Source organism: Oncorhynchus nerka, linkage group LG15 (assembly GCF_034236695.1).
Source record: "Oncorhynchus nerka isolate Pitt River linkage group LG15, Oner_Uvic_2.0, whole genome shotgun sequence".
NCBI lineage: Eukaryota > Metazoa > Chordata > Actinopteri > Salmoniformes > Salmonidae > Oncorhynchus > Oncorhynchus nerka.
Window position 1 is genome coordinate 26865051 of NC_088410.1, and position 17875 is coordinate 26882925.

At 44.3% G+C, this 17875-nt stretch overlaps 2 protein-coding genes across 5 annotated transcripts in view; both read right to left on the reverse strand.

The window, feature by feature from the left end:
* Nucleotides 1–4823: 4823 nt before the first annotated feature.
* Nucleotides 4824–12833, reverse strand: odad3 (outer dynein arm docking complex subunit 3). Its single transcript, XM_065001423.1, has 14 exons — nt 12519–12833; nt 11857–11978; nt 11557–11634; nt 11244–11423; nt 11020–11055; nt 10773–10874; nt 10361–10486; nt 9637–9759; nt 8790–8936; nt 8391–8551; nt 7956–8112; nt 7659–7808; nt 6475–6559; nt 4824–6380 (listed from the first exon to the last, which is right to left on the reverse strand). The coding sequence occupies exons 1-14, from the start codon at nt 12595–12597 to the stop codon at nt 6250–6252; spliced, it is 1677 nt and encodes a 558-aa protein (XP_064857495.1). The 5' UTR covers nt 12598–12833; the 3' UTR covers nt 4824–6249.
* A 63-nt stretch (nt 12834–12896) lies between these two features.
* slc44a2 (solute carrier family 44 member 2 (CTL2 blood group)) overlaps nt 12897–17875 on the reverse strand; it is a 45495-nt gene continuing 40516 nt past the window's right edge. For 2 of the 4 annotated variants that reach the window (XM_065001421.1, XM_065001422.1), the window contains exon 20: nt 12897–15371. In XM_065001421.1, coding sequence (XP_064857493.1) covers nt 15259–15371 — 113 coding nt within the window. In that variant the 3' untranslated portion in view covers nt 12897–15258. Of the gene's footprint in view, nt 15372–15684; nt 17651–17875 lie in introns of those variants that run through there. The other 2 variants (XM_065001419.1, XM_065001420.1) reach the window with 1 other exon arrangement.

A 17875-nucleotide genomic window follows, 5' to 3' on the forward strand; every position in this document is an offset into this window, starting at 1 on the left:
AAAAGGCAACGGATTGGTGGAACGACCCGCTTTAGATCAGTAGCGTGAGGTTCCCTGTAGTTCCTCAGAGGTGAGGTGTGTGTCTTTCCCGTAAGCCCACTGATGTTACACAGGATCTCATGTCAAACATGGACAATGGCACTCGTTTGTTATGTAGTGTAGTGCATTGGATCGTAAGGTGACCCCTTTATTCACAATAGATGGGTTTAGACCATAAAGAGAGAAAAAGTCAAGAACAGAAACAGGGGACCTGTTCTTATGAAACTAAGTGATGCTTTCATACTATTCACAATACCTTAAGTATATAGTGGACGTGTCAATATACTTGGTACCAGTAGTTTCATTCAAATACACTATATTGTCAGGGTAAACACTTATTCAATTATTTTCAGTTTCAGAGTGTGTACAGTACACTAATTAAAGTTGGTGTTTGGTTTCATATTGTAAAGACATACAGTACAGAATGGCGTGATTGATGTGTAAAGACAGTGGGTCCAAAATTCTAATGAAGCCAGAAAATTATTTATATAACCAGGCAAGTCAGTTAAGAACAAATTATTATTTACAGTGACAGCCTACCCCGCCCAAAATCGGACGCCACCCTATGGGACTCCCTATCACGGCCGGATGTGATGCAGCCTGCATTTGAACGAGGGATTTGCTGTGACGCCTCTTGCACTGAGATGCAGTCTCTTAGACCGCTGGGCCACTCCAGAGACCCAGGTGTGAGTAATAGTGAAGGAAATGTTTTCGTGGGTTGGCTACCATGTTTGGCATGACAATGACCATATGATTTGGCAAGACAGTACAAACAGATCTGAGAAAAGCCCAGTTTTTCTTGGTAAAACAGAGGAAGTAAATACAAGCAGTACAAAATAGAAAGAATATCTGTTGTGCCAACAAGAAGATGCCGTATAACATTTCTGTTGTAACAACATGGCCTGTTCTAAATGGAGTTTCTTTGACCAGCTTTACGGAGAAATAGGGAAATGAAGCATAGCATGACTAATTCAACCGTTTTTTATATTGTATATTCTACTAAATCAGGGATCATCAACTAGATTCAGCCGCAGGACGATTTTTTCTTGAGTGGATGGTCAGGGGATCGGAACATATTTACAAATAAATTGAGGACCCGCGGGCCGGCAGTTGGGAAACCCTATACAAAATTAGAGCAGGAGTGCCGCATTCAGTCTTCCCCGAGGTCAATAGGGCCTCCCTTTAGATTGATTATGTTTCCTCGCTGTCAAAATTAGCAAAAATCTCTATCCATTGCTTTTGGAATTTCCCCATGCTGTCTAGCTTTCGTTCCGATCACGGTTATGAATCTGGGCAGAGTGAAGAGACTGTAGATGTAGGGCCATTATCATTTCCAAGGCTCAACCTTAAGGTTTGTCCACTTGCCTGGTGCAAGTTTTAAAAAATCGGACAATCAGAATATATAGATTTCAGTAAAAAAAATCACAATATCAAACAATTACTCTGATCAGAATTGGATCAGACAGCAGGGTAGTAAATTACCTATATTCCTATTTGCTATTTCAATAAATGTTATAAGCTTATATATAATGAGCTTGATGCCTTGATAAGCTCCTTTCCTGAGGACGGCTCACCTCTCACAGTTCTGGGCGACTTTAACCTCCCCACGTCTACCTTTGACTCATTCCTCTCTGCCTCCTTCTTTCCACTCCTCTCCTCTTTTGACCTCTCCCTCTCACCTTCCCCCCCTACTCACAAGGCAGGCAATACGCTCGACCTCATCTTTACTTTACTAGATGCTGTCCTTCCACTAACCTCATTGCAACTCCCCTCCAAGTCTCCGACCACTACCTTGTATCCTTTTCCCTCTCGCTCTCATCCAACACTTCCCACACTGCCCCTACTCGGATGGTATCGCGCCGTCCCAACCTTCGCTCTCTCTCCCCCCGCTACTCTCTCCTCTTCCATCCTATCATCTCTTCCCTCTGCTCAAACCTTCTCCAACCTATCTCCTGATTCTGCCTCCTCAACCCTCCTCTCCTCCCTTTCTGCATCCTTTGACTCTCTATGTCCCCTATCCTCCAGGCCGGCTCGGTCCTCCCCTCCCGCTCCGTGGCTCGACGACTCATTGCGAGCTCACAGAACAGGGCTCCGGGCAGCCGAGCGGAAATGGAGGAAAACTCGCCTCCCTGCGGACCTGGCATCCTTTCACTCCCTCCTCTCTACATTTTCCTCTTCTGTCGCTGCTGCTAAAGCCACTTTCTACCACTCTAAATTCCAAGCATCTGCCTCTAACCCTAGGAAGCTCTTTGCCACCTTCTCCTCCCTCCTGAATCCTCCTCCCTCTCCCCCTCCTCCCTCTCTGCAGATGACTTCGTCAACCATTTTGAAAAGAAGGTCGACGACATCCAATCCTCGTTTGCTAAGTCAAACGACACCGCTGGTTCTGCTCACACTGCCCTACCCTGTGCTCTGACCTCTTTCTCCCCTCTCTCTCCAGATGAAATCTCGCGTCTTGTGACGGCCGGCCGCCCAACAACCTGCCCGCTTGACCCTATCCCCTCCTCTCTTCTCCAGACCATTTCCGGAGACCTTCTCCCTTACCTCACCTCGCTCATCAACTCATCCCTGACCGCTGGCTACGTCCCTTCCGTCTTCAAGAGAGCGAGAGTTGCACCCCTTCTGAAAAAACCTACACTCGATCCCTCCGATGTCAACAACTACAGACCAGTATCCCTTCTTTCTTTTCTCTCCAAAACTCTTGAACGTGCCGTCCTTGGCCAGCTCTCCCGCTATCTCTCTCAGAATGACCTTCTTGATCCAAATCAGTCAGGTTTCAAGACTAGTCATTCAACTGAGACTGCTCTTCTCTGTATCACGGAGGCGCTCCGCACTGCTAAAGCTAACTCTCTCTCCTCTGCTCTCATCCTTCTAGACCTATCGGCTGCCTTCGATACTGTGAACCATCAGATCCTCCTCTCCACCCTCTTAGAGTTGGGCATCTCCGGCGCGGCCCACGCTTGGATTGCGTCCTACCTGACAGGTCGCTCCTACCAGGTGGCGTGGCGAGAATCCGTCTCCTCACCACGTGCTCTCACCACTGGTGTCCCCCAGAGCTCTGTTCTAGGCCCTCTCCTATTCTCGCTATACACCAAGTCACTTGGCTCTGTCATAACCTCACATGGTCTCTCCTATCATTGCTATGCAGACGACACACAATTAATCTTCTCCTTTCCCCCTTCTGATGACCAGGTGGCGAATCGCATCTCTGCATGTCTGGCAGACATATCAGTGTGGATGACGGATCACCACCTCAAGCTGAACCTCGGCAAGACGGAGCTGCTCTTCCTCCCGGGGAAGGACTGCCCGTTCCATGATCTCGCCATCACGGTTGACAACTCCACTGTGTCCTCCTCCCAGAGCGCTAAGAACCTTGGCGTGATCCTGGACAACACCCTGTCGTTCTCAACTAACATCAAGGCGGTGGCCCGTTCCTGTAGGTTCATGCTCTACAACATCCGCAGAGTACGACCCTGCCTCACACAGGAAGTGGCGCAGGTCCTAATCCAGGCACTTGTCATCTCCCGTCTGGATTACTGCAACTCGCTGTTGGCTGGGCTCCCTGCCTGTGCCATTAAACCCCTACAACTCATCCAGAACGCCGCAGCCCGTCTGGTGTTCAACCTTCCCAAGTTCTCTCACGTCACCCCGCTCCTCCGCTCTCTCCACTGGCTTCCAGTTGAAGCTCGCATCCGCTACAAGACCATGGTGCTTGCCTACGGAGCTGTGAGGGGAACGGCACCTCAGTACCTCCAGGCTCTGATCAGGCCCTACACCCAAACAAGGGCACTGCGTTCATCCACCTCTGGCCTGCTCGCCTCCCTACCACTGAGGAAGTACAGTTCCCGCTCAGCCCAGTCAAAACTGTTCGCTGCTCTGGCCCCCCAATGGTGGAACAAACTCCCTCACGACGCCAGGACAGCGGAGTCAATCACCACCTTCCGGAGACACCTGAAACCCCACCTCTTTAAGGAATACCTAGGATAGGATAAAGTAATCCTTCTCACCCCCCTTAAAAGATTTAGATGCACTATTGTAAAGTGGCTGCTCCACTGGATGTCATAAGGTGAATGCACCAATTTGTAAGTCGCTCTGGATAAGAGTGTCTGCTAAATGACTTAAATGTCAAATGTAAATATAAGCAAGAGGACAATGTAGACAGCTAAGAGTCTCACCAAAGCAGCGCAAAATATCCGATCAGAATCTTTTGTTAAATGTATCTTTCTTGAATATCGGATGATCTGGGCCAATAGTCAAAGTCTATTTTTATAGCGGACACTCCGGTGTCTTATTGTTACAGAATCCCAAAGGTTCTATTTCCTCTCCATTTTATATGAATATGACTTGGCCTAGTACACTATTTTTTCAGCTAAATGCATGCTAGGTTTCTCCTGCCGCGCAATTTCATGATCAAACATTGAATTAATCTAACGGAGTTCTAGGCTATCTCAGAAAGTTTTAAGTTGTTTTTGAATAACCCAAACACGTGGAAGGCCTAAGGTAATAATGAGATATATATAAGATACAATAGAAAGATATACAAATCTAATGAGAATTTCGAACAAACCTTGACAGTTGACCAACGCATTATAAGACAGAAATGATGCATGCATTCTAGGAATGCGAACCGAACGACCAAAATCCTTAATCCTACTAACTGAAATATCATAAAAGCATGGACAAATTAAAGTTATGAAGAGTATTTTCCAAAAGATTCTAATGAAGTGTTTAATGTCCTAAAGTTGCAGCTTTCAAATGGGAATAATTATGAAAGTCGGTGTCTATGCTATTCTCATTCTTATATTTATTTTGAATTACATATATTTTAGGCCACAAGAACTGAAATTGAGCAATACCAAGATGGACAAATATAATGAGTCAAAAGAAAACTTAGGCTTCAGCTGAGGAAAGCGTATGAAAGAAATAATGCATAGTTGGCCTAGACCTATTTCCATGTTATCCTAGCAATGTGAAACCTAACTACAACACATACTGGCATATAGTAAGTAGCCTAGATGTGAATCAGTGTATAGTTATCCAGTTGTGAGGAGAGCAGAGTTGCTCTGCAGTCCATGATGATCCTTGACTGTGTCACTGCTCCATCTGCACACTTCCGCACACACAGGGTCATACAGCAGTAATCATACAGCAGTAATCATACAGGAGTAATCATACAGCAGTAATCATACAGCAGTAATCATACAGCAGTAATCATACAGGAGTAATCATACAGCAGTAATCATACAGGAGTAATCAAAGAGGAGTAATCATACAGGAGTAATCAAAGAGGGGTAATCATACAGCAGTAATCATACAGGAGTAATCAAAGAGGAGTAATCATACAGGAGTAATCATACAGCAGTAATCAAAGAGGAGTAATAAAGGCCTAGTACACTAATTTAATCACTAATTTATGAATAAAGTGATTTATTAGGGGGTGATGCTGCACCCTCAACACCCCTAATTCCCACGGATATGTGTACTTCACTCATTTTCACTCACCCTTTTGGATTGTGATACAGACCTTTTTTGGGGGGGACAAGTGACTTTGGTAAACAAGTAAAAAATCTGTCCTACATGTCCAAAGGCTAAAAAGGTTCATGTCAAGCCCTGATTCCTACACAGTTTCAATATTTAAGTCATTTCAATGCAGATTCAAAAATATATATATTATACAACAACAAAAAACATCCCACGGGCTGTGTGTTTGACACCCCTGCATTAGAGCAATCTTACCTTGAGTAATTGAGTAATTCTTCAAATCAAGCTTTTTATTGATTTTCATTCCTATTTTGATTACAATTTTATAATCTACAAATCAGTGGTGCAAGTGGGAACTTATTTTGTGTTGAACTGCTTTGTGATAAAATCAAGTCTTGCATTCATAAAGTAGCTAATGTGATGACTGCAAGGTACTATATGATCTGCCACCACAACGTTCCCCTAGCTACAGTATCATCCCAAATATACAATATACATTTACTGTGCATTCCATTAGTTAATAAGGAATATAATTATTTAGCTAACTGAATAATTATATGTGAGGAGTAAGATTTCACTCAAGTCCCATATGCCATCTAAGCAAAAGTATTTTCACTCAATCCAGGGCACAAATATGACCTATGACCTCACACTAAACACAAACTCCCCATTCTAGCAATTATATTTCTATGGCTCTTGTGACCTCTAGCCAGCCTAACTGATCTAGGATCAGAGCTTGCCCTTTTTCTTCTTGGTCCTGGTCTTCCTCTTAGTCTTGGAGTCGATGATGAGCTGAGACTGGTGCTTCAGTATCGCCCTGGTGATAATGTCACCCTCATCGTCCCCGCTCTCCTCCTCTTCTGAAAGAGAGGGAAAAGGGAGAGGGATCGCGAGATAGAGTGTGTCTGTGTGTCTGTGGGTGTGTATGCAATTATGCGTCTGATCCCATCTCACCATCATATGGGTCCTGTTTCTGAGCCTCAGGCAGCTTGATGCGGGTGTTGCAATGGGGCAGCTTCCCCTCGATGCTGGCATGGAACTGACAGACACAAAACCACAGACACAGAGAGACAGTTGTTCTCATCATAATAAGATGTCAAAGGGAACATGTTAGTCAAGAAGATCTGTTTATTCAACCATAGGAGTTGGCTATAAAGCACAAAGATCTGGGACCAGGGCTTATGCCTTAAAAATGTAAAGGCATACAACTTGAGACCAGTCAAAGCCAACGTCATTAGAGAATCCCAGACAGACATTGCTACATCACAAGAGCTAACGGTGTACCACTATACCCGTACCCTCTGACTCCTGAACAACCCGTACCCTCTGACTCCTGAACAACCCGTACCCTCTGACTCCTGAACAACCCGTACCCTCTGACTCCTGAACAACCCGTACCCTCTGACTCCTGAACAACCCGTGTACCCTCTGACTCCTGAACAACCCGTGTACCCTCTGACTCCTGAACAACCCGTGTACCCTCTGACTCCTGAACAACCCGTACCCTCTGACTCCTGAACAAACCGTACCCTCCGACTCCTGAACAACCCGTACCCTCTGACTCCTGAACACAGTGTTCTCAAACACACACCAGGGGGTGACTTCAAGGTGGCCGGCTGGCTGTGACTCGTTAATAATCAAGATCAAACACCTAATGGCCGTATTTCCATCCAGGAACAGATAAGCTATTCAAGCACCAGTGCATAGATTAAAGAACATGGTCTGTATGTAGCATCTAGTCTGCCTGGCGTGGCTGGCAAAAACCTTGGAGTACAGTAGCGAATGGACGGAAAATAAGAAGATGGTTTCAGGTCACAAAGCTTTACCCTGGCAGGACCTATTTGAGTAGATGCTCCATGTACTGTCTGAAACACCTGTCTGTCTCTACAATACCACATTCACTGTTGGGAGCAGCAACCACCGAAAAAATAATGAGTTTACACATGTGTACTGTCAAATTGCCCTGGTCTAAGGGGCTTTTCCATTCATTCAATTTCTATGGCAACAACAGTCAATGTTTAACGAATAAGGAAGAGTCGTATCTCTGATCCTCTCCTCCATCCCCTTCATGATGGCAGCCATGTCCTTCCCCTCTCCCTCCCCTTACCCCCACCTCTCCTCCTCCCCCTCCTCCTCACCTCCTCTTCCTCCATCTCCTTCATGACGGCGGCCAGGTCCTTCCCCTGGAGCTCCTCCTGCAATAACAGCAGCTTCTGCTCTGACTGGGACAGCAGTTCCACCACGTACTCCTCTGAGCCGGGGGGCAGCTGGGGCTCCAGTCGGTCACCCTGGAGGAGGGGAAATGTTTGAGGACACAATTGACGTAATGTTTCTGAGCACCTTCACATTTATTTACGAGGTTTCAACTTGATCTAAAGAATCTGACGGGTCTCAGGTCAGTGTACATTATATTGTTAATGCGGTCTTCTCTGTACCAGCTTGATGTGCTGCAGTTTGTCAGATAGGTGTTCCACCCCGGCCCGGACCGTGTTCAGGGTACGGGTCAGCCAGTCCAGACGCTCCTTGGCGGCGTCGCGGCTCCCCTGCTCCGCCTGCAGGTGGCGCTTACAGTCCTCCAGCATCTGCTGACCACTGTCGAAGACAGTAAGAAATATCCATCAGAATGACTTTACAGACACACTCAACTCAACACTAGGAAGGGAACCTTTCAGACCAACTTCTGTACCACCACAAGTCTTCTCCCACAAGTTCTCCCACAATTTACAATCTTCAAGGATCTGTTCTGAGGGTCACTGTTTTAATAAATAATACCTTCCATTGAAGGTGTCAGCATCCACTTACAACTTCTCTGGTCTGCTACATTTGCTGTGTAATCCCTAACCCTTGACCTCTAACCCCTGCCCACTGACCTGGAGAGCTTGGTCTCCCCGGAGTACTTGATGTCCTGGAAGTGTTCCTGCAGACGGTCCCTGTCCTCCTTCAGCTGTAGCAGGGTTCTCTGGTTCTCCTTCTTCAGATCCTCCAGGTGCTGCTGGGTGTCTCCCTGGGAGATGAACCTCTCCACCACCTCCTGCATAGGGGCACAGAGATGGATCAACACACACACACACACACACACACACACACATAGATTAATACACACACACACAGATATAGATTAATACACACACACACACACAAATAGCTGAAAAACACACACATGGATACAGTAGGTGCATAGACAAACTAACACACATGTACCACGCATACACTTGCATACAAAGACACACAAAATGAAAGAATCATATAAAATGACCTCCTCTCCGTACCCGTGTGTCAGTGACCCCCGTGGCCTCCTTGATGCGTCTGAAGGCCTCTTCAAAGGTGGAGATGGTCCTCTCCTCCTCCCCCAGCCCGGTGGCACTGCGCTGGGCGTCGCTACTCAGCTCGTCAGGCTGCATGGCTGCCCGCTGGGCCTGGAGGAAAGGGGGCAGACGTCAGGACATTTACTCTGTAGACTAAGTGATATGTAAGAAGTGTAGATATATAGCTAAATAGAATGGACACAGCACCTCATGTTATATTCCTTGATATGGGTACACCCAGTGCCGCGTCTCTAGGCATAACACAACATTTATTTAGATTTGTTTTAGGAAGTCAGTCGGGGTCTTAACTTACTGTTAGTTACAATAGTAGAACACACAAGGTGCAATTTTGAAATGTGGTTGTGTATCAGCAGTTTTTCTCTTGTTATGTCAGTCACTGAAAGTCACTCAATTATCCATGTCAGCTAACATGTTAAAGATTGTTAGGTCAGTTGCTATCTAAACCTTGTAGTATTCCTGGCTGAATTACTGACCGGGCATGCAAGGCACCCGCCCAGGGGCCAAAATTAGTAGAATCACATATGTTTTAAAACTGCTAAATGTTCTCTCTGCCCCATGGAAAAACATGTAGAATTGCAGGTCATTAACTTGACAATTTTCCAAGAGGGTGGCCACTGAAATGTTTTGCCCCAACCAAATCTCGCATGGGGCCCCCGAAATGCTAGAAACGGCCCTGGGTACACCCAATATGGCAGCCGGTCCAGCCATCATGGAACGTTGACTTGAATAGGAAAATTCCTTCTTGTCATTGTTATTCTATGGATGCAAGTGTAAAGTGGTGGGGACCAACCCTTCTCTCCACCCTCTCAGCCTGAGCCTTACGGTCCTCTGCCTCTTTCTTGTAACGGGTGAGGATACACTCTCTGTCCTTCCTCTCCCTATACATCTCTTCTTCTTGACGCTGCAGCTCTGCCTGAGAGAGAGAGAGAGAGAGAGAGTCAATTAACTACTGTCTATCGTACAAACAGCAAAGAAAAGCATTCAACTCACAACAAATAGCCGTAAACTCAGACAGCTGGACTTTACACGATGGACACATCGATGACTGTAAGGTGATGCATGAGGGGGAGAGGTACGGGACAGTCCTCAGTTACAATAATAATAGCCATGCTGGTCACCTTGGCAGTGTCTTTGGAGAGGCGTGTGCATGTGTGCTGGTCACCTTGGCAGTGTCTTTGGAGAGGCGTGTGCATGTGTGCTGGTCACCTTGGCAGTGTCTTTGGAGAGGAGTGTGCATGTGTGCTGGTCACCTTGGCAGTGTCTTTGGAGAGGCGTGTGCATGTGTGCTGGTCACCTTGGCAGTGTCTTTGGAGAGGAGTGTGTATGTATGCTGGTCACCTTGGCAGTGTCTTTGGAGAGGAGTGTGTATGTGTGCTGGTCACCTTGGCAGTGTCTTTGGAGAGGAGTGTGTATGTGTGCTGGTCACCTTGGCAGTGTCTTTGGAGAGGAGTGTGTATGTGTGCTGGTCACCTTGGCAGTGTCTTTGGAGAGGAGTGTGTATGTGTGCTGGTCACCTTGGCAGTGTCTTTGGAGAGGAGTGCGTCACTGTTCAGGACCTGCAGGTCCTTCAGCTCCTGTCTCTGTCTCAGGATCTCAGCCTCTAGTTTATCCAGCTGGGACTGGAAGGTCAGGCTCTCCTCCTAATTATAATATATGCCAATTAGCACACGCCTTTCTCCAAAGCTACTTACGTCAGTGAGTGCATACGTTTCCGTATGGGTAGCCCCAGTGGGAATTGAACCCACGACTTAGCCACTGAGCCACACAGGACAAAAATTATAAATTAGAGTAGGTCGTGGAAGAGGATTCAACTACCCAAAGAGCACATTGGAGAGGGTGTGTAGGCATGGCTTGGTTGCATAAAGTTAAATGTGGGGCGAGCTGGCGAAACAGCACAAAGAGACCTGGAACCAGGCTAGGATTAACCTGTAGGTGGGCCTTTAGTTTCAGATAGCCTCTCATGATGTGTTCAGCCTCCTGACACTTCAGCTGGGCTTTCTCCAGACGATTCTCCAGCACCCGCAAGTTCTGGAAGACGACACACACACACACACACTTATAGACAGTTGATTGATCCTGAGCTGGGCATGCTAAGTGTTTGAAAAGTTTCTGATTGTAGATAAGACTGGCTAGACTCAGAGGGGTGAGGCAGCGTGGAAGGAAAGAGCGTAACCTTTTGGGGATGCTCCTCAGCCGCCTCTCCTTCACTCTGTGGACCAAGGGCAACACATCAGTCACCTCCACTATATTCATACCACCATATTCACTATTTTGTGTGTGTGTGTGTGTCTGTCAGTCAGTCTGTCAGTCAATCAATCAGTCGGTCCTGCACTACATAGAGAATAGGGTTCCCTTCCAGTGGCATCCTCTGCTACACTGTTTGTCTCTATATAGTACCTTGGCCTCCTCGCTGCGTCTCTCCGTGTCTCTCTCTGGTCCCCTGTTCTCTAGCTTCATACTCTGGTACAGTGTCTGTAGGTCCTCCAGGCGACGACGGTACGTCTGGGTGGTGTGCTTTAGAGCGTTCAGCTTCTTCATCTTGTCACACACCTTCTGGTCCAGCACCTTGAGAGCAGCCTGCTCACCAGGATGCAAAGTAGATCATCTTGATTATCCCCAATGGGCAATTTGCATTACAGATGATAGTCAATAATACATCAAAATACACGTACATCAAACTAACATAGCTATGTGTTTGCGATGTCCCCACCTTCCCTGACATGTTTCTGAAGGCAGCTTTCTCCATGCCTCGGCTTTGGAAGGCCTCCTTTATCACCTGCTCGTCCCCCTGGAAGAGAGAAAGAAAACGGTCTGTAACAGGGAAGGACTACCTCAACTATTCCAATAATAAAGGCTCCTTTTCATTTTCAGTTCCAAAATGTTTTGTTACGATGTGCACTAATGAATATGACCCTGCACTCCAACATTCTAACAGGGAAAAACAACCTGGGAAGTACAAGCTGAGCATTGAAACCAAAACATTTTTGATAGAATAACCGGTTTTACTTACAGCAAGAGCGTCAGCCAACTTCTTGTGTAGTCTCTTGTTCTCCTGCCTCAGCTGAAGGATAGAATTCCTGTTTTTCTTGATGCTTGACTGAGACATTTCATAGTATGCACTTCTGTCGCCCTCTGTTGGGCGAATTCACAAATTCGTTATTTCAGCATCCTCTGACTGACTTTTGGCCTTCTCTTAGTCTTATTCAAAGAAACAGGGAACTAGCTGTTACGTAAAAAGTTGAATGCCATTTATATTTTTGTGTCCCAAACTGTTCTCCATTACTCAGGGGGTGTTAATGGCTAGAAAGGTAGGCTAAATATCTCAACAGGCATTTTACTATTTCTAGCTAAGCCCATTTTGCTGGCAACATAGCCTACACATCACCTGGCCTTGTAAAATGATTGCAACAAAGTAGCTAGTAGTTAACGTTCTATCTTTCATCATAGCTTCATGTGGCCATACATTTCTCAGCGAGAGTAAATTAACCTGTAAGTAACCTCACAGATGGAGGTAACGTTGGCGAAGAATCTTTAGTATAATGTTAGCAAGATAGCGCTAATGCAAAGTCTGAATTTGCTATTCAACATGGCGTTTACACACACAACTAGGCCTAGCTAGTTAACAAGCATAAGTTACCGGTCCTAGCTAGCCTGCTGCAAGTCTTAACCTACCAAGAAGTTGAATTTTCCTCTGCAGTTCTGTTATTTGGTCATGAAGGGGCGGCTTAATGGCCTCGGCGCTGAACGGCATTGTCAGTGTGCACTAATCACAAACTAATAGTCGACTTTAGAAGTAGCTAGCTAGCATTAGATGCAAACTGACGCACTTTTAGGTAGTTTTGTCCTTGTATGAGCGGAATTCGCGTGAAAACACCGTCGTTCGGATGGCCTCCGGTTGCCTAGCAACATGTACACTGACTTTCCTATCAGGTCGAGGCTGGAGACCGAACACGAACCTGGAGAGCAAACCACAAAGCAGCACCGACTTGACTTCAGCTCACTTTAATTATGTATTTTCTATACAATAACTTTAAATAATAATTTAGTATGTAGCAGTAAAAAAAAAACTTTATTATTTACAACACATCCTGCTACAAAAACACACGTTTACACAATCCTTCTCTTGAAAATGAAATATACAAAAGCTTGCATTTGAGGTTAAGGAGATAGTCCATGGGCCAGCAGGCCAAATTTCACATATTTGTCTACTTTGGGGTGACAAAGTCTAATGAGGATTTTCATTTAGGTTACATGTTGGTATGATACCCATGATTCTGAGGTAGGTAAATGTGTGCATTTTATGTTTTGACCTCTATGTGGTTAGTTGGTGCCACAGGATTGATGGTATGAAATAATGTTGTATTATCAGGGATCTTTTCAAACAAATGGAATTTTCTTTGTTATTCACTTCATAATACAACATATTAAGGTAGGAAAAAACTGGAATGGTAATGACATCTCTATGGTCCAATCTTTCAGGGGTCAAAGGTCATAAATGTATGCATTTTGGGGTATATCAAGACAGAATGGGAAGTATAGAAATATCTAGTTCCGCCATTTGTAACAGTGTTGTTTCAACGATGAGTCAGTCTAGGTCAATAATTTCGAAGAGATGGCAAAAATGTACCAAATACCATGTTTTTACGATGAGATCCACCCAATGGAATGTTCTATTGTTGTTTGATACAGTCATTTTCAATGAGCATGTAAACATTCCAACTTGCCTTAAAATGTATTTATCAGCCTGCAAACATTCTATTGCATAGATTCCCAAACAACAAGACATATAAAGGTGTGACAAGCTTGGAAAGCTACTCTTTTGGAGTGGGCATCATATCTATTTGTTCATAGGAATGGGGGGAATAAGATGAGACTATTAAACCTTTACCACCCCAAAGTGGACTACATTTTTCACTGGCCTAAGGACTACTTAACAAATCTTCAGTCCCAAAACTAATACTGCATTAGAACATGTTTTCTTTACTTTGGTAAGTTACAGTAAATCTACACTGCAATATGCAGCCATTATACAAAGATCAACAGCAGCAATAGTGAAAAATAATATTATTAACAAACCTGATGCAAAAATTATTTAGCATTTAAAGCAAAACATTTTTGTAAATGAAATGTGAGAAAATCTATGTAATTCATTATACATTTGAGAAAACTGACAAAAACTTGGAGAATTCTCATGTAAAACATGTGTTCAAATTGAACACATTATACAGAGTCAGCCACAAAACCCCAAAAAGGTAACAAAGTTTTGTATGTTCAAAGAGAGTTTCAAGAGGACTGCAGAAAGTAAAACGGTCTAGCCAAAATAAAACGGCCTAGCCAAAGTAAAACGGCCTAGCCAAAGTAATACGGCCTAGCCAAAGTAATACGGCCTAGCCAAAGTAATACGGCCTAGCCAAAGTAAAACAGACTAGCCAAAGTAAAACGGACTAGCCAAAGTAAAACGGCCTAGCCAAAGTAAAACGGCCTAGCCAAAGTAAAACGGCCTAGCCAAAGTAAAACGGCCTAGCCAAAGTAAAACGGCCTAGCCAAAGTAAAACGGCCTTGCCAAAGTAAAACGGCCTAGCCAAAGTAATACGGCCTAGCCAAAGTAATACGGCCTAGCCAAAGTAATACGGCCTAGCCAAAGTAAAACAGACTAGCCAAAGTAAAACGGACTAGCCAAAGTAAAACGGCCTAGCCAAAGTAAAACGGCCTAGCCAAAGTAAAACGGCCTAGCCAAAGTAAAACGGCCTTGCCAAAGTAAAACGGCCTAGCCAAAGTAAAACGGCCTAGCCAAAGTAAAACGGCCTAGCCAAAGTAAAACGGCCTAGCCAAAGTAAAACAGCCTAGCCAAAGTAAAACAGCCTAGCCAAAGTAAAACGGCCTAGCCAAAGTAAAACGGCCTAGCCAAAGTAAAACGGCCTAGCCAAAGTAAAATGGCCTAGCCAAAGTAAAACGGCCTAGCCAAAGTAAAACAGCCTAGCCAAAGTAAAATGGCCTAGCCAAAGTCAAACAGCCTAGCCAAAGTAAAATGGCCTAGCCAAAGTAAAACGGCCTAGCCAAAGTAAAACAGCCTAGCCAAAGTAAAATGGCCTAGCCAAAGTAAAACGGCCTAGCCAAACAAAAGGCAGAGCAAAAAGCAACAACAAAAATGATAATAAAACAAGAACAGATTTACATCTTTAAAAAAACAAATATTATAAGCTCTGTCATAGACACCTTCTGTGGGAAACACAACGGAATATGTTGGCTACTCATTCAGACCTCTCCGTTTGTGACGATGGCATCCTTCTGTAGCCATACAGTATTGTGATCTTAAGGCACATTCGACACACACAGCACACTGCGCAGGCAAGGCGGCTTGACCGCATCTTTCTCTGTTCTCCTCACACGTAACGCACGCACACACCAACAGCTAGTCTACAGTCTTGGCCTGATCCTCGTTGGACTTCTTCAGAATGGTGAGAAGGTTCTGAGACATGAAGTAGGGTCTCTCTGCAGTTCCGTCATTGCGTTCCAGGTCTTCCACTGGAAAATCAATGGATTGATGAGACAACAATAAGAGAAGCAACCATTGTCAAACTCAACATCTCTTCAGGTAAAACAGTATCCTATTCCTAACAACATAAAGGTTACCCAGACACCGTCTAAGCTTAATCCTGTACTGAAAAGCATGCGTTGATGAAAGTGCTTGTGTAGTCCAGGACTAAACTTGTTAAGTCTGTATCTGGGAAACTGTCCCAAAGTGAATAGAAACTCACCATTGTGTCATTCTCCCACTGTTCCATCGTCATTCAATATGATTACATTTGTCATTTACATGCAAAAAAAAAGCTATATATTGATCCATACAACAAACTTTAATCAACAGCTGCATCCAACAGAAGCAAACTGAGTGGAATGTATCATATATAAGTGAAATACTACATCAGCTAACATGGTTACAATGTGACACACACTGACAGAAACAGATAGAAAACATTGACAGAAGGTTGCAAGGTTAGTTTTGATAAAGCACTCAAAGGCAATGTTACTGAAACACCATGCAGCACAGAGATAGGAAGAAGAGAGAAAGAAAGAGAGCGAGAGAAAGAAGAAAACAAAGGCAAATAGGGTCAGTAAACATTGACCAGGGCTTGCAGGGTCGTATTCATTAGGCCATGCAGTGGAAAACGTTTAAAAACATTTTGCAACGGAAAACAAAAACAAGTTCAGGTACGGCTCATAATGAGGCCGGAATGGAGTAGATGGAATGGCATCAAACACATGGAAACAATGTGTTTGATGTATTTGATACCATTCCACTGATTCCGCTCCAGCTATTACCAAGAGCCTGTCCTCCCCAATTAAGGCGCCACGAACCTCCTGTGGTTAATACGACCTAGATCTGAGAGGTTAAAACGATTGAGTCACAGCAACACAATCACAGCAGTTAAGCCAGTCCGAAATTCCAAGGCAAGTAGTTTGTGGAATTTCCCTACAATACATTGAGTCCAAAAACGTGTTCTTGGCTGGAGGGATCATCTATATAATTGATACAGAACTTAATAAGCAAAATAAATAATTACACACAGATGTAATAAGACATAATAAGCATACCTATTAATAAATACATACTGTACATACACATTGATTCCATTGGAAATCACATTTTCATATCAAAGGATATCAAAGGATTTACCATTTGGTGTCAGCTGGTATCAATGTAAACATTGTTCATTTTCACCGTTAGTTGAAGTTTTGTTTTGATTGACTGTAAACATTGTAATAGTGAATTCATAGTGCATTCATTACTCATTACTTCATGATATTAAGACAATTAAATATTCATAATAACAATTGTAGTAGTCAGGCACAGGTTCAGCACTCACAGATCTACAGATCCTCACGATAAAAAAAACATCACTGTCTAAAAACAAACCAACACAATAAATTAATAATCAATAAATAAACATAATATTTTCAAGCTACAGAGATGCACTGGGTTTTTGATCAGCCTTTTACAACCACAGGACCTTGTTAAAACCATCTACCTTTATGTTAAAACAACCCTATGTGTGAATACAATACATTAGCACTGTGAAAAGTCTTGCATTTAAAAGCTGGTCATACATTTAACTGGTTCAAATCACACAGTCGTTAGCATAGAATTACATATTAGCATAGAATTACATATTACGTCGTTAGTAACAGGTAGTGTATACTGGCTCCATACGGCACATGTTATATGAGGAGGGCCAGGAGCATTTCCTGACCTAGTTATGAGGTTTACCAAGCTTCACGTCTCCATGACAACGTAAACCACTACTCCTGGGGTGTAGAAGGATGGTCTTTAGGCTCCGCCTCTTGATGTTTCTTTTCCTCTATCTCTTCCTTTTTAGGTTCTGTCGGCTGGTGATCCTTCTCTTCAGGTTTGTCCTCCTTTGATCCCTTTTCTTCCACTTCTTCCTCCTCTTCTGGTCTCTTCTCTTCCTCCTCCTCCTTCACTTCAGATTTCTCCTCTTGTGTTTCTTCCACTTCCGCCTCTTCGGTCTTCTCCTTCAGAGGTTGCTCCTCTTCGTTGGCCTGCATGAACACATCTTGGCGTTTCAGTTGTATCTCTCCATCTTGTTCTTTCAGCGGTACTTCCTCCTCCAGGCGAACTTCGTCCATCAGTGTAGGTTCACTTGGGTCAGCGTCTGGCTGTTCCGTACCATCTTTGTTGTCCTCTTCCTCCGCCATTTTGGTTTTGGAGAGAATCTCGTGAAGCTCCGGAGACATGAAGTACGGCCTTTCTGGAGAGCCGTCGTTTCTCTCCAGGTCTTCGCCTTCGTTGTGTGTGTGTTTGATGTGTATTATGGGGTTATGTTTGTTCGGGTTAGTGGAAAAAAAGAACAGAAGCAAAAAGTGTGGAATAAGAAATAGTGAAGTGTGGAATAAGGAGGGAAGAGACAAAGAGAAGGAAAAGTCAGAAACATGACAGGCAAAAGAGGAATCTCAGGTAAAAAGAGCATTTCAGATTTGGAAAGTTGTGTGACTAAAGAGTATACCAA

Bases quoted from the DNA above. Each gene is read 5' to 3' on its own strand.
- odad3 (XM_065001423.1), bottom strand. From the start codon at position 12,597: ATGCCGTTCAGCGCCGAGGCCATTAAGCCGCCCCTTCATGACCAAATA. The intron at 8,552-8,789 runs GTACGGAGAGGA...GCCCCTATGCAG, and splicing joins CGGGGGTCACTGACACACGG to GAGGTGGTGGAGAGGTTCAT. The intron at 8,113-8,390 runs GTCAGTGGGCAG...TGTCTTCGACAG, and splicing joins GGGGAGACCAAGCTCTCCAG to TGGTCAGCAGATGCTGGAGG.